This window comes from Vombatus ursinus, unplaced genomic scaffold (genome assembly GCF_900497805.2).
Source record: "Vombatus ursinus unplaced genomic scaffold, bare-nosed wombat genome assembly UNPS02015404.1, whole genome shotgun sequence".
Taxonomy (NCBI): Eukaryota; Metazoa; Chordata; class Mammalia; order Diprotodontia; family Vombatidae; genus Vombatus; species Vombatus ursinus.
This window is the reverse complement of record NW_020955182.1, coordinates 1990205-2007263: the sequence shown is the minus strand read 5'-3', so window position 1 is coordinate 2007263 and position 17059 is coordinate 1990205. Positions and strand designations below refer to the sequence as shown.

Below are 17059 nucleotides of genomic sequence, written 5' to 3'. Positions count from 1 at the left end.
AGCATATTCAAAATAATTTGATATTAAAAATTTATGTGACTCTTCTGCAACTCTATCAATTCAAATGTGTATCTATTTGTCTAAACTAACTAAAACTAAGATACATTATCCACGCCCATTTAGGTAATGTGACAGCTGACCTGGGTTCTAGTCAGGCTTTCTTATCAACTAGCTATGTTACCCTAAAACAAGTCACTTCACCACTCTGTTTCCTTAAATGTGAAATGAAGAAGGTTGAATTCGATACTTTCAAATCTCTGAACACTTATTAAAATCCAAATGAAGGCGTTCCACAGTCAATACATTCCTTGAATGAATATTCTATTTTCTATGAGGATAGAAGATTTTCAATGGATGAACAAGGCAGCTACTTGGTAAGCAAGATATTTCAAGTTTTTGTGACTGGCAACAAAGTTCATGTTTGCTAGAACAAGAATTGAATGCTACCCATCCCATTCGAGTATGTGTAGCTTTCCAGATTCTAGAAGAACTGATGCTACTGCAATGTACTTCGAGCCTTAGGAGAAATGTAAGCAAAGACAAGGGTTGGTGCAGAATACTTAAGCAGTGTACAAAATGGAACTGAGCCCCATAAGGCCTGGAGAAGACGTTTCCATGAGGGGCATGAGAAGGACCAAATTCTGCTAGGAGGCAACTTGGCAAACTAGAATAGTTTATATGCTGAACTTGAGACTGTAAGACCCATGTTCACATCTTGACGCTGCTACTTCCTACTTCTAAGACAATGGACAGGTTACTTTAAAATGCTCCAGGGCTTGGTTTACTCATTTGTAAAAGGAAAAAGTTGAACTAGATAAGAACTAGTAAGCTTTCTGGGGGCAGGCAGGCATAGTTATTTTTCATCTTTTCATCCCCAGTGCCTGGCAATTATTGTGTACTCAGTAGATGCTTAATGTATGCTGAATTGAATTTAAGCATCTAAAGGGCTGTCCGGGATAAAAGAAATTAAGGTTTGTGCTGAATGGCCCTCCATCATGGTAAAGGAGAAAAGGACTTGGGTTCAAATCCCAGCTCTTCTCACTAATTGCTATGTCAAGTCAGGTAACTTGAGTTTGGTGATTTGGTGGAGAGGGATGGACTTAGAGAGCCTCTAGGGCCCCCTCCAACTCTACATCTATTATTTTATGAACTAGGATTAACAGGTAGAAGTCTCTTTTTTTTTTTTTTCTGGCAATTGGGGTTAAGTGACTTGCCAAGGGTCACACAGCTAGTAAGTGTCAAGTGTTTTGGTCTGAGGCCGGATTTGAACTCAGGTTCTCCTGACTTCAGGGCCAATGCTCTATCTACTGAGCCACCTAGCTACCCCTAGAAGTTTCAAAAGAGCAGATTATAGTTCAATGTGACAAAAGAATTTCCTAATTACAGCCATCCAAAAATTTAATGTTCTACCTACATAGGAAGTGAGTCCCCCCATCACTAGGAATTTATATTCAGAAAACAGATGACCATTCACAAGGGATATTTACTGATGTGATTCTTCCTTACATATGGCTCATACACGTCCCATGTGTTGGTAAAGAATGGAGAACAAGAAAAATGGAAAATCTTAAGAGTAAACTTTAGTTAATTGTTCACTGGTCTCTAAGTTTGTTGAAACTAACAGCTAAAACGATATTTGTGAAATCCACATACCCAATGTTACCCCTCTCTCCATTACCATGGGGGAGTAACAAAAAGGTGCTTATCACAATCCATAGTTTGCCTGAACACTGACTGGGTATTTTACTACAAGAAGTGCTTCAAGTAGTAAATGCAAAGTCTTTGGCCCACACCACTAGAAAGGAATTAAGAAAGTGTTAATATTTTTACATTTAAAATTCAGCAACTACACAATGCTCTGAGAAAGCCAATTTAGTCTGGTGTCTGAACAAAGAGGAAAACATACAGGAATCCACCCTAAGTACTTACATAACTGTGCTGTCGTCCACTAAGATATCACAACCATGAGCAGGACATGAGATAGTCTGAAAAAGAGTGAATCACATACATTCAAAATTCATTTTCCCATCTATATGCTCTGGAGTCATCTAATTCACAATGTAGAGTATAAAGTAAAAAGATTCAATATTTTTGCTCACTTGTCTGTATTATCTCGCATGCCCAAACCCTAATTAGCATATTAATACCAGTAGCAGGTACAAAAATTTAATTTTTCAAAATATAAACCAGATTTTCTTTACCTGTCCCATGCCTTCCTCCATTATTTTGGTAGTTAAATATTCGCTCCAGCACTGCATACAGAACTTATGTCCACATTCAAGGCCAGTGAAATACTGCAGCAAAAACAAATGGGTTTTAACAATGACTTAACTTGAAATCTCCATAGAATATGCCTTGAGATAAGGCAGTAATATTAAATTACATTACATGTTCCTTATAAGGGCCTGTACTGTCCAATGCAGAATTAAAGGGCCAAACCCACGAACTTCTGGTGAGGAGGGGAGACTCTGGACAAACACATCCTGTCACACCAATTCACCTTAGTTTCACATAAATAAAAAATGAGTACATGCGTGCATGTGCATACATATATGTGTATATATGAACTGAACAAAAGGAAAAACAGCCTCAACAAAGGTATTGGAAAAGACAATCTAACTTAATAAAGTAAAACCCAGAAGCAAAACCTAAAAACCTTTAAGTCAAAGATATACGCTAAATGAAAAAAAGATTAGCCACCCCATTTGATGTCTACTAAGTATCTGGCCTTGTTAAGTTATCAAGTAGTATGGTAAATGAAGACCAAATGCAAGAAACAACAGTAATTTAAAACTACTTCAAATACATACTGTGGTTAAAGTTCCAATCTCAAGTTAATGTCACAATGAAAATCTAGTTAATGATAAATCTTCCAAAAAACAAAGAAAGGTTTGCCTGTTGAGTATTACCCCATACAGGAAAAACGTTGATCTAAACTACTGATCTTTCTTAATGTTTATTTAGAGACAATGCTAGAAGATCTTGTTTTATTTTTCTCCCATAACTGAATCCGCTATCTCTGTAATAATGTGCACACATTTAAGTAAGTGCATTAAGGGGGTTTTCAAAGAGTGTTGTTTCTCACAACCAGCCTGTGAGGGACAAAGCATGGTACGGATAATATTAGGGATTATTTTGTCTCTTTTGCTTTCTTCTGTTTCAGGGAAAACTGTATCACCTTCTGACATTCAGAAACAAAAAAAAGATTCACTGAAATTTTGAGCGCTGGTATTGATGTTAGACTGACTTCTTATGATAACAAATAATCTATCTGAGGACAACAGCAAAACAAACAAACAAACAAACAAACAAAAAAAAACCCCCGAAAAAGGTATCTGGAAAAATCAATCTGTCTCACACAATAATGGGGGGGGGGGGGGGGGGCTGGTGAGGAAGACTAAGGGAAAAAAAAAGCTTATAAATTTGCATATACATATACTTGCATATCAGTGTACTATCAAAGTATTTGGTTCTGATTACTCTCCAACACAGAGGGGCTTATCTCCAAGGTACCTAGGGAAAAGTGTTCCTGATTCAATTTTTGTAGGTTACTTTAAGAATTGCAATGGGAACAAAAGAAAACTTCTCACCTCAATGATCTCTAAAACATTTTTTTTGCCGTGTTTCACAGTACCAGCAATGATGCTGTATTATCCTCATATAACCATTCTATAGTTTTCAAAGCTTTTCATATTATTTTACTTGATCCACAAATCAACATTACTGTGAAGCATGGTATTTATCCAACTCTACTTTATTTCAGCAAAATGAAGCTTGAAAGGTTAAGTGTTTCTATCCAAGATGTTACTAGCAAACAGAACTGTGGGTAATAATCCATAAAGTTGTGATCATACACGAGGTTGCTCTATTGACTAAACGTTCTCATAACAGAAATGTCTCTTATTAAAATAAGTTTCATTGATTACCAACATTTAAAATGTTGCTTTTTTCTTTTTGTGGAAGGAGCATAGATTTGGGATTTCATTGGTACAGGGAGGATTCTCTGTTGAGGATTCTCCAAGGCTGATAAGCACCTTCCCCCCAATTTATAATTTTTGAGAGCTGCCTGGGGCACCACGAGGTTAAATGATTTGTCCAGGGTCACAGCTAGTGACAGAGGTAAGACCTGAACCCAGTTCTTCCTGACTCGGCTGGCTCCGGAGGAGTGAGTGAAGCTGACGACTTTGTGCAACTCTGCCTAACTTCAACAATTCACCTCATGATGTCACTGGTTCACTGTGTAGCAGCAAATGCTTAGCGTAGTGCCTGGCACCTAGTATGCACTTATGCAACTGTTGTATGGCCTGATGGCTGGTGAATCCTACCTGTTACCTCTGTACTGGGATAGGGCTGGATCCTTTCAGCATCATCTTTGGAAGTCTGGCCTTTCCCTTTGCTCTTCCTTGCCTCCAACACTTCTACATCTGGGGCTTGTATATAGTCTGATCTCAGGTTTAACATCTTAGCTTGAGGGCTTTCATAACCTTTTGTATCATGTCAATAGCTCAGTTCCTGTTTATCATTTCTGTCACTAACTAGGCTATATCTGCACTACAGATGGGTCAAACCAAGCAAGGATAGGCAAATCCCAAATAGGGAAGCACGTAAGTTCTCACAAAGGAATATAAGCAGAAAGGGGCTGTTAAGACAAAACATCAAAACCTTAAAAACGTTTCATATACAAGCTCTTACCTAAGACTCCTAGAGAGGAAAAAACAATAATTAAATGGGATCACTGTTTCTACATCTAGGGTGGAAAAAGACTATAGGATGATTTTAGTATGACGTATTTTGTTTCTAAAAAATGAAGCCACATCTGGCAAGTGAAGCAATTCCTCTCCCCTAGTTGTAGAACCATATTCAGTTTTATGGGGTTTTCTGTAATATGGACAGACTTAAAAACAACAACAAAAATGCTTCTAGAATGTGGCAACTTAAGTAGGATGAAACATGTATACACATTCTTTTCCAATTAAAAGTCACCTGGGACTTGGCAAGAATTGAAGGTTTCACAAATAGGATATTAACCAGTTTAAAAAAAAAGTTTCAAGTTCATAGTAGAAGGCTATCAATTGCTTAAATGGATTCTAACCTAGATGCTTTAATTTAATGTCTTACAGGTACTTTAATAATTTTAAAAAGGATACTATGGTATGGATTAAAAAACAAAACTGATCTATCAAGAATTTGTACAGATAATACCCCTAACTTAAAAAATGGCTATACTGGGAGACAATACTGTATATATATCTATATATATCTATATATATATCTTCAAGAAGTAGTCTTCTAGAATTACTATTTCAATGAATTTGTGGAATTGACTCAAACACTACTCCTGGGTCGTACTGTAGATGAGAAAGGGTTAAACAAGACAGGCTCCTGTTTTTTATTTCCAGTATCATACTGGAAGGGATATTTAAAAGAGCCACACCTGTATAACACTTTAAGGCTTTCACATATGTACAAAGGCCACAAAATATGTTTGAAAACAGAAATAACAAACAGGCATATGCTCAAAAAAAAAAAAAAAAAAAGTACTAATAGACATACTGAGGTATTTCTCCCCCAAGTCAAACTGAGGAGGGAAAGTGAAGTTTCTAAGTCTACTAACTTTAATAAACTCCCTTGAGTCAACAGTATAAAGAATTCTGTCTGGGTCAGTATAACATGATGGGTTCCAATAGACTTCTAAAGCTGATGTGATTTTTAAAAAGGGCATGGCTTTTGAATGCCTTTGAAGTCTTAAAATATCTGGGTTTACTCCTTCCTTACTTTGACAATGCCAATTTTTACAAGGGTTAAGAACTACAGAACTTTTATGAAGTATGGAAATAGTAAATATGACCAAACTCTGCTGGACAAAATAATCAGGACATTAAGTTAATTTCTTTAAATGTGACTAGCTCAATAAACAAATTTTATAAACTAATATACACAATGAAAATAATTTTACATGTATAAGAAGAGAATAGGCAGAGGTTTTCTGCATGTTTAAGTATTCTAAGGATTCATATTTTTACTAATAGAAACACTAGTCACTGATATAGACTCACAAATCCTCTAAAACTAAGTGGTTTTTTAAAACAAATTATTGCTAGTGAAAAAGATCCCATGTCTTTCGGATAAGTTTCTCCTTAGTTTGTCCCTGGTCCCTAACTTGAAGCCTTTTTAGCTCAGCAAATCTAGTCTGAGCTCATTTCTGCAGGCATCACATTAGAGACCCCTAACATCTACTTCAGACCACAACAGTATCATCTTAACTCACTTAAAGAAATTATATTATGGGGCAGCTAGGTGGTGCAATGGATACAGCACAGGCCCTGAAGTCAGGAGGACCTGAGTTCAAATCTGGCCTCAGACCAAACACTTAACACTAGCTGCGTGACCCTGGGCAAGTCACTTAACCCCAATTGCCACAAAAAATGAAAAAAATTAAAAAAAAAAAATTTGTATATTGTGACCCATACCAGATTCTGCTCTGCATCATTTTCTAATTGCAAATGGAACTTACAGGATAAATTCATAGAACATTTCAGAAAAATACACTATAAGGCTAGAGAACACATCATCCCTTTTCCCACTGTTACTTCTAATAAGTTTAGTGTTATATACTTTTCCCTGTTGAGAGGGAGAGGGTTGGATTAAATGACCTCAAAGATCTTTCTACCTCTAAATCTATTATTCCACGAACAGACTAATATTCTACTGTGATTCTATTTCACTGCTACTATAGGGAACACGAATAAAATTAGAAGACAATGAAAATTATTTTTAAAAAGAACATCTTTCAAAAAGAAATCCTAGGAGAAGAGAACTGTGTTTTTGTTGTTTTGGGGGGATGAGAAATGACACAATATTTATAGGGATAAAAGACTGCAATGACAAATTCATCTGTTAATCTTATTCAAACTTTAAACTGGACCAGTAATTTATTAACAACCAAATAAGACCACAGTTTTAGAGCTAAAATAATTGAAGGGCACCTAATTCAATCTTCTCATTTTATGGGGGGGAAACTGAGGCCCAGAGAAGTTATGTGACTGGTCCAAGACTATGTAGGAAATAGCAGAAGCTAGATTTAAACTCCGCTCCTCAGGCTCCAAATCTAGTGCTCTTTGCACCACACCTATATTTACATCAATGGAACTTCTAAGTTAGGAGGTTCTAAGACTTTGGACCTCTACTTACTTATCATAAGATTTATAAGAAAGATCATTATTTTAAGTATTCCTAAGCCTTTTTTTCCTGTGCATATTATACTTAGTATTCTTTTATCTTTAAGGACTGTTTTAGTTCTTAACATGTGGTTCTACAGAGTGATTTCTATAATTAGGAAAAACCTTTTCAGATGGTGAATCCCAGCAATCTCCTTAATGGCCTGGTATTAAAGGGATTTTGTGTGTATTTAAGAATAAGTCATTCAAGCTGTTTTAGTTCATGGGCAAGGAAGAGTGTGCTCTGCCTATCAGGGAGTTCCTCCTGCTAGACATTAGGAGCAGCAGCTTGCAGGTTTGCTCAGTGACGGTCACATCAGGACAAGCGTGCTTAGCTTCATGGGCTGCCGCTCTTCTCAGACACAGTGCTGCACAAGCTCCCTGGGCCAGTGCCCCCAACTCGACTAAGCAAATACTCACTGAATTAGGGTAGTTCAAGTAGCAGATCTGACAAGGCATGTCCTGGGCTGACGACCGTGTGTTCATCTGGCGCGTTCGAGACTTTTTACTTGGATTAATTACATGACACTCAGCAAAGAGTTTCTCCAGGTTTCCATCAAAGTACCTGCATTATTCAAACAGAAGGGATGAGAGTCTGGCAAAATCACCCAGTGAGAACTTCCCCAAACCTGAGATCACAGCCAGGGAAGAGCGTGCAAAAATTAAAACAGACCTAAAACATCACACTGGTAATGAATGCCCAGAGTAAGGGTTGACACACCAACCTGGAACACAATATACAAGCTTTTTGGAACATAGGTCTTTAGAAGTGATAGGTCACTATAATATTATTAAAATAAACCTAGAAGGACAACAAAGGACACCTATCTCATAATTGCCTTTAGAAAACTGTACTGACAAACCACAAATTTGTTAAATTCACTACAATTATGATACTCTCTTAATAGGCTGACTCAAATCATTAAATTATAAATTAAATCACATACTACAGATGTGATTCTGAAAAAGTGGAATTCAGCAATTTTAGACATACTTGTGTAAAGTAGTACCTATTTATTTCAATGATACCCATGAATAATGTTCTTCAGATTTCATATAGTCAATTAACCTCTGATGTTTAAATAGATTTTCCTAAAAGCACATGCACTAATTCATGCACAGTATAAATTATATTTGGAAAACAAAAACTTTATAAAAAGATTCTATCTTCAGCAAAAATTTTGAAAACTACTGATTACAAACTGTACAGTACATAGGAAGAGAATAAGCATTTTTAAAGGGCCTACTATGTGCTAGGCACTATGCTAATTGTTTTATTATCCCATTAGATCTGTGTCCATGATTCTGGATATAGAGAAGGTAATCCAAAGATCAATGAGAAAATGACATATACTGGACATATACTGGGTCTAAGTAGGTAGGATACTGTACATAAACAATGACAACCTGCCATGGATAAAGTGAATAACACATCAAGACAGATATCTAAAAAGAAAAGTAGGGAGGTTAAATATTGAGACTGAGTAAAAACAGATGAAGAGTGCCAAGTACAACACTATCACTCCCCCCACCCCCAAAGATGTTAAAAGACAAAGATGAAGGTCACCAAAGGGTTAGATGGATCTCTTATGGAGAATCTGTAGAAAAGCCTGGACAAGAACCATGCAGGACATGTAAGGAGTAAAGCGAAGGCAAGCTACAGCAAAGCCTGATGTCTACCAACAACTATTTCGTAGGATTCTTTAGGGCTGAAAACTGCCCATCTCTGTTATCCTCCCTCAGCAAGTCATGCTGCCCTTCTTGGCATCAGGTGCCTCATCTGTAAAATGGGGCTGGACTGGAGGACCTTTTTTTTTTATTTTGGTGAGGCAACTGGGGTTAAGTGACTTGCCCAGGGTCACACAGCTAGTAAGTGGTAAGTGTTCAGTGTCTGATCTGAGGCTGGATTTGAACTCAGGTCCTCCTGACTCCAGGCCCAGTGCTCTATCCACTGTGCCACCTAGTTGCCCCTGGAGAACTTTTAAGGTCCTTTCCAGCCCTAATTCTATGAGCCCTTATGGTCCTTGTGCTGCCTAATAATGTAATTATAATGCCTTATAATGTAAGGACGAAGAATATTCATTTTTATTCACAACATGACTATTATGGAAGTGTTTTGCATGACTACATATGTATAACCCATATCGAATTGCTTGCCTTCTCAGTAAGGGTGGGTGAGGAGGGAGAAAGGACAAGAATTTGGAACTCAAAATTTTTTAAAAAAATGTTAAAAACTGTTTTTACGTGCAACTGGGAAATAAGATACACAAGCAATGAGGTATAGAAATCTATCTAACCCTACATGAAAATAGGAGATTAAAAAAAAGGGGGGGGTATGACAGAAGGGAAGGCATATTGGGAGAAAGGGTAATCAGAATGCACACCATCGTGGGGTGGAAGGAAGGGAGAGATGGGGAGAAAATTTGGAACTCAAAATCCTGTGGAAGTGAAGGTCAGAAACTAAAAACCCCAAAACATCCCCCCAAAAGTCACAACACTCACATATATCTCTGCCTGTTCTATTTCTTCAAATGGCTTTCCTTGGGGCCAAAATTCTAATTTCTCATCTTCCCCCACTTCACTCTAAAAATACTAAAGACCCCAAAACAGATGCCATTCTTTAAGTCATAAACAAAAGGACTGCTATTAGTAAATGATTTCTGATTGCAAGTTAAAGCCCATTTTCTAATTTTATTTAACTACACAGTGGGTAGCACTGGAAACTACACATTTTGAAATGACTTAGTTGTTAGACATTTTCGACATAGCTGTGGAGACCACTTTAATCTTGTAAACACTCTCTTATATGATAATATCTAAACAAGACTGTCTTGAACACTGCAAGCTGCACCTTCCCAAGCACTGTGGCTACAAATACAGTCCCGTGCGCTCAAGGAGCTCACAACTTAGCAGGGGATACAACACACAGTGAGGGACACTTTACACACCCACCTAAAACCAGCATCAATGCTGTGGACGACAGTAAGAAATGCCACGAAGAAGCCAAATGCTGTATTATCTTATTGACCAATACTGGGCCAGGAAGAAGAGATTGAGGAACTCACCCCTTAGAATCAAGCAAGTATCAAAAGTTCTTGGATGAAAGGGCTGGGACAGGACCCAAACTGAGCTATCAATCTCCACAGTGCACTCTGCACAGAAAGACTAGCGACGGGCTAATCAGAAGAAATGTCTTCCTCTCCCCCTCCATCTCCTTCTAATAAGAGGTTCTTATTAAAGGACTGCAATGACAAAAACCAAACTATACCAAAAGGACTAGATGAAAAATGACAAAATTAAAGTAGATACACTAAGCATTCATAGAACTGAAAATAAAATCCCAGTTAAGAGATCATCTGCAATTGAAATAATTGATAAAACCTCCCTTTTGTCAACTTAGGAGCTAAAGAACATTAACAGAGGGAAGCCTAAGTACAAAGTTGTGATGTAAGGCAGTGAAGATCAGCATTGTGGGTATGCATTAAAAGGCAGCTAGATTTCAGGTTTAAAAAAATAAAAGAGAAAGGAAAAAAAGCAACCCTCCCACTCCCCCCAACAAACAAAAAACCATCAACTAAGGGAGAATTCTATGGAAAGAATGGGTGGACAGAAACCAGTAAAAGTTAGTAGTATGAAAATCAGAAGATAACAATTTAAAAAATTTATACCAAGTTAAAAAGGACCTGGGATAAATAGCTTCAGTAGATTTCAAAATACCTTTCAAATGAGTAATCCTAAAATTACTTTTGCTCTGTGATTTCCTACTTTAAAAAAAAATTTAATTTAGTTTGGTTATTAGTGATCAAATTCCTCCTCTTCTCCCTCATCAATGTCCAGGGTGATGAGAGTTTTTTTTTTTTAATTATTTTTAATTTTGAGGGACTAAAAATCTACATTAAAAATTAACATAGGGTACTTAGGGAAAAGAGACAAAATAGGTGGCTTAAAAAAGCACTGGAACCCAAATTCCTATCCAAAAGATTCAGAATACTGCTATTTGAAGTACAGACTAATAGGGAAGAGAAAGTAAAAAAAGGTTTAGACTAGCATATTACAAAGTAAACTGGGAAAAACAAAACATTCCATGTCCAAAGTACATGAGAAAGGAGACTATAGTGAATCTGTTATAAACAAGGTGTTTGTAAAAGTATATAATAAATTAAATAGGTTATTTTCAAAGTTGTCTCTGGCTTGCCTGTATTTTTCCCTTCTGAACTTTCTGTTCTTTTCAGCGCATTGTTAAAAAATCACTTCAACCTGCCCTTTCTGGGCAGGGCAATCATTAGCTCCCCTCTCCATCAAGATTACGCTGCTCCCTCCAGCAAAAAGAAAAACACCATTTTTATAACAAATAAGCACAGTCAAGAAAAATGAACCCAAACATTTGCAATATCTAAAATTGGACACCTTGAGTCAATTACCCCTTTTGTCAGTAGGTAACATACTTTATCACTGGTCCATGGGAGTGACTGAACTGATCCAAGTTCTTAAGTTTCTCAAAGTTGTTTGTGCCTTTACAATGTTGATGTTACTGTATAAACAATTTCCCTGGCTCTTATTTCACTTTACCTCAGAATTCATTACAAGTCTTCCCAAGTTTTTGGGAAAACACCCACCATTTCTTATTGCATAAAATATTATTACATCCCTACACCAAAATTTGTTCAGCCATTCCCCACAGTTCATGTCTCCTCCTTTGATTCAGGTCATGAAAAACTGCCACATATATTTCTGTACACATCCTTCTTTCGTCTCTTTTTGGTATAAACACACGCTCAAAAACAAAAAAACAACAAGAAATTTATCCAAGAGGTGGAGATGAACATGCTTCAATGGCCTGAGAACTCAATGGATGTAAACATCATTGAAAATCCCAGGGCTATAATCAAGGCCAGATTTGTAAAAAGTAGAATGTTCAAAGTTATACTTAATAGTCAACACGCTAAGTGTGTTTTCATGATGAAATATTGAAAAAACGTGTCAAAATCTTCTAATTCCAGGTCTTATTTTATAAAACAAATGGCTGCAGCAGGACATACTGAATATTAAATTGTAAAGCTAGGTAAGAAGTTGTAAGGACAAATTTAATTTTTCACTCAGGTCAAATCTTTTTGTACACTACCACAGAACGTTATAACAGTCTCGACCAGTTGGTTGGCTTTGTTTTAGGGTTCAATTCGAGGTGGGGGCATAACAGGAAATAATGATGGTATAAAAACAAAAGGTACCAACAACATTTTGAAAAGAAAGCACTCTTGATTCCCCCAGTGAATCTGGGCCTATGGAGCTCCTGGCATCACACCAGAAGTTTCTTTTAGATAGTTAACTAATATCCACACTGGAAAATTTAAGGTCTGGATAACTAGAATGACATTACTTTCTACTGGTCCCACTAAAAAGTTCAAATTGCTGAATACCTAAATAAAATTTGATTTTATTGCAGAGTAAACCCAGAGGCCCGCTAAGCTCTGCTATTCACTAGCTATGACCCCTTGTGCAAGTTAGTTGCCTTTAAAATACATTTCCTGATTTGTAAACTGAAGGTTAAAAATGTTCTTTCCAAATCGATAACCTATGCACCTACTATTAGCCACAGATATCCACAGTTGAGGGAAGCAAGGACAGGAAAGAGTACTATCTATCCTATTAAGAAGATAAGGAACAATGAAGTACAAAAGTTCACAAATTCTATGAACAAAGAAGAACTACTACGCTTGGCGTGAACAGGACAGCAGGTAACCAATTAAGCTAGAACAGACAAGATATGAACCTCTTAAAAGATCTCTAAAAACCTGCCATTAAATCAATAGGGTTGTGTCCCTCTTCAATAGACAAGTGGTCTAAGGATATGAACTACCAGCAATCCTATTAAAAATTGTTCAAAATCACCAAAGCTAAGAGGAATACAAGTAAAACAACTCAATGATTTACCTAATACCCCTCAAATTAGCAAAGATAAAAAAAAAAGGGGAAGAAGTATGCTACGGGAAAACTAGACACACAAATTCATTACTGGCAGAGTTGTGAATTGGTCCCACTGTTCTGGAAAACAATTTGGAATCTGAAGAAAAATTACTAAATTGTACTGTTTGGCCTAGAGAGAATACTGATAGCAACATACCCTCTTTGCCCTATTTACATACACAGCAACATTATTTTTGATAATAGAAATATTGGGGGAAAATAGGTGCTCAACAGTTGGAGGATGGCTGAAGCATCATAATGAAGAATTCAGAGAAAATGGTGACGCTTTTATGAAATGATACAGAAAAATAAAGTGAATATAAATGTTAATTACAATGACATAAAGTCAACAATGAGAGGTAACAAAACTCTGATCAAGAACAATTGCTCAGTGTTAGTACCATACTATGAAAGTTAAAGGGCAATCCCTCCTTTTTCTTAACAAATAGTAAATTTTTAAAATATTTTGTAGAGGGTTTTGAACATTTGGGGGTACTTACTCCCTATACAGCATTAGGATGGACAACAGCCTTAAAGGATAAGGAGGAGTGAATACATAGCATTAAGATTATTGAAGGGTAATTGTCATCAAATCTAAAACTGCCTATAAATACTACTTCGACTCAGTACACAAGATATTTCAATTTTATCCTCAAGTAGGACTCAGCAATTCTCCAAAAGATCTAGGATCCCTATAATTCCCAAAATTTATCTTTTATAAAACTGGGGATTAAAAAAACTCCCACAAAAACAAATACATGGATTAGAAGCACAAAAATATTGCTATGAAAAGTGACTAATTCTTTGTCAAGAATGAGATTTGGATTTCTGAAGTGACCATTCTTCAATTAGTGGCAAAATTACTGAGTATTATTGAAAAGATGACTGTAAATATCTCTAAGTACAAACAACTCAGAGCCAACAGGGCTTCACCAACAGGTCATTTCAGACAAGATGGGATTAGTAAACTGGCAGATCAGAGGCAACTGATTAGTAAATTGGCAGAGCTCACTGAGATTTTAGCAAAGTAAGTGACAAAGCCTCTAGACCTAAAGTGGAAAAGATAAAAAGATACACACTAAAACAAAGTACAATTAGACGGATTCAAGAACTAGTTGTCACAGCCAGACCCAAAGAGTGGTAATTTAATGTTTTGGTATCAACTTGGAAGTGACCAGTGCATGGCCTGTGCTAAACATTTTTATTAATGGCATGGATAATGGCATAGGTGAAATGCTCATGAAATTTACAGATGACAGGTCATGGAGGAGATAGTCAGCACATTGCATTAGAGCCTGGACTTAAAAAGACCTTGCAGGCTAAAACATATCGAATCGAACAAGATAAAACTTCACGCAGAAAAATGTAAAATACACCATACTGGCTGCAATCAATCAATCAATGAAATCAATGTCTCAAATGCAAAATGGTAGGAGAGGTGAGGGTGAATAGCTAGATAACAAATAGCAGTTTCACTGAAAAGGCTCAGGGAATTTTTGGTGGGACTGCAAGGTGAATGAATCAACACAAGCATTCCTTAAAAAGGTCACATAGAGGTGCTCTTTTTGATATGTTGGAAACCCAGGTTTTCTGGGAGTTTGAATCTATGTCCCCACATTTATCTCCCTTCTTTAGTACCTAACCCCACTGCCCTGCCAAGAATCTACAGCAGTGTTCAAAAGCCTTTCTCAACACTATCAGCACTTTTGCTGAAGGTCCTGTATCAATGCTATGCCCCAGCCCTACAATTAGAGGAAAAAACAAACAAAAAAACCCCACCAAAACCTGAATACCAAATAAAATGAACATTTCCATTTACAAAGTAGAAGAGAAAAAAAAATACTGTACATGAAACCACAAATCATGTTTGTACAGCTTGCTTTCCTTTGGAAAATACAAAGTAAGATCAACATGTAACTTTCAAAGCTGTCTTAGTTGTCTGCATTTCCTTCTACCAGTATCCAAAATTAAAGGATATATTCTGAAATAGGTAGGACAGGACACAATGTATAACTTAGTCTCATGGAATCATAATGTTCCTAAATCACATAAGTCACTGCTTAAAAACAACAACAATCAAAAACTAACTTATCTATGTAAATTACAGCAAAATATTTAATAAAAAAAAAATCTGGGGCCCATCCATTTTATAAGATTTGTTTTATGAATTCCATATAATCATGATTAAAAGTCTTTCATTATTTCCTAACTGTTTCTTTAAAAAACCTACTATGTTCCTATTTCCCTCTGAATAATTAAGAGACCTACAGTATATTTAATTGCTTATCAACTGACAAGCCAGTGAACAAATGGTAGAACAAGTGTTATCTGTAGTAACATGTAGAAATCTACAAAGTCATGCATGATATAAAAAACTCAGATGAAATCAGATCATTATGTTTTAAGTGAAGAATTTTGAAAAGATTCACTGAATAAAATCCAGACCACACTTTAGTGGTATCCCCCTAAGCATCAGTAGCAGTTGTTGTTGTCAGGTAAGTTTCTGCTATGAGAAATTTGCTAAGAATAGCTACAATAACTGGGGTAGTGCTTTACAACTTACCAAACTCAAAAGAAATGCTTAAATAAAAAATTGACCAAGATTCCTCCTCTTTGACATTGCCTGAGCCTAAGAACAATATCTCATCACCACCTGGAAACTACTGGAATTCAAAGCAAAGTTCTGGGAAACTCCCCCAAAACCATCTGCTGGTTTTAAAATTATGGCTCTGTGGGGCCAAGAGAATTTTCTTTTTTACACCAACCATGGTTCTCAGTTGTGGATAGATCACCTGCCCAAAGACAAGCAGATTGTAGTGTGTTACAACTAACAGCAAAAAAGTTTTTTTCACTACAGGGGGTCTGTTTTTCAAGAGAGGTAAGACATCTTGAGTTAAAAACAAAATTATTTTTTAAAGCATGTAACCCAATTTTGCATGGCAGAATAGCTGGACCAGCTCTTCCTAGACAGAGCAGCAAGAAGAATAATTCTCATTTTGCTTCAGGAGCTAAGCAAGAGTGCCTCTTTATTTCAAACACTATGTGGTGCAACAGACTTTGGTTCAATTTTCAGCCAAATATTTTACATGTAGCCATTAGAACATTTTGGTGGGCTAAACCCAAGCAAAACAGCTTTGACTTTTCTTCAGAGAAAATGGAGTATTCAATGAGAGTAAGCAGACTGAACCTTAGGAGACAAAAAAAATTTCTAATTTGTAATAAACATGTCCATCAAAACTAAGTTCTTTAAATTGAGGGAGGAAATGGTAAAAATAGTTCCGAATCATTAGGGGGTCTTCAAAAAAGAGGAAAGAGGACCACTTACTGAGGATGTTATAGAGATTATCGGTCTGATAAGGGCTGAATCAGAAGGATTTCAAGGTCCCCTCTGCAACACTTTAAGCATCCTGTTTGGATCTGCAACAGTCGCTCTTCCCTAGATTCTCTTCCCCTCATTTGTAGTCACAATGCTGTCAATGTGGTATCTTACCTTTCCATCAGCTTCTCTTTATCCCAATTGAAATGGCTAAGGAGTATTCTTGTGATAGTTGCTGGATTCTAAAGGAGGGAAAGAAGTCACATTAGAGTAATACCATTTCAATGACATTCAGTGAACTCTTTTGCTGAATGTCTTTGTATCCCTTGTGACTAGCACAGTACTTGGCACACAGGAGGTATGCAATAAATGCTTGCTGAATGAATGAATCAAGTACTGAAGAAAAATATCCTAACAGAACATCTTCCCCTTTCTTTTCCTGAAATGTGTCCTTGTCTCCTTTCCAGACAGATACAAAATTTAGATAAGACAGCTCCTACTTCCAGGACCTAAACTCTTAAGTGTAAGATCAAGCAGGGAAAAAAAATAAAATAACTACATT

The 17059-nt window shown here is 36.6% G+C and overlaps 1 protein-coding gene across 1 annotated transcript in view; it reads right to left on the bottom strand.

Moving 5' to 3' along the window:
- ARIH1 (ariadne RBR E3 ubiquitin protein ligase 1) overlaps nucleotides 1-17059 on the bottom strand; it is an 82139-nt gene that overhangs the window by 21651 nt on the left and 43429 nt on the right. Inside the window, exons 2-5 of the mRNA XM_027847392.1 lie at nucleotides 16672-16739; nucleotides 7638-7782; nucleotides 2202-2294; nucleotides 1930-1985 (exon numbers count right to left, since the gene is read on the bottom strand). Coding sequence (XP_027703193.1) covers nucleotides 1930-1985; nucleotides 2202-2294; nucleotides 7638-7782; nucleotides 16672-16739 — 362 coding nt within the window. The remainder of the gene's footprint in view (nucleotides 1-1929; nucleotides 1986-2201; nucleotides 2295-7637; nucleotides 7783-16671; nucleotides 16740-17059) is intronic.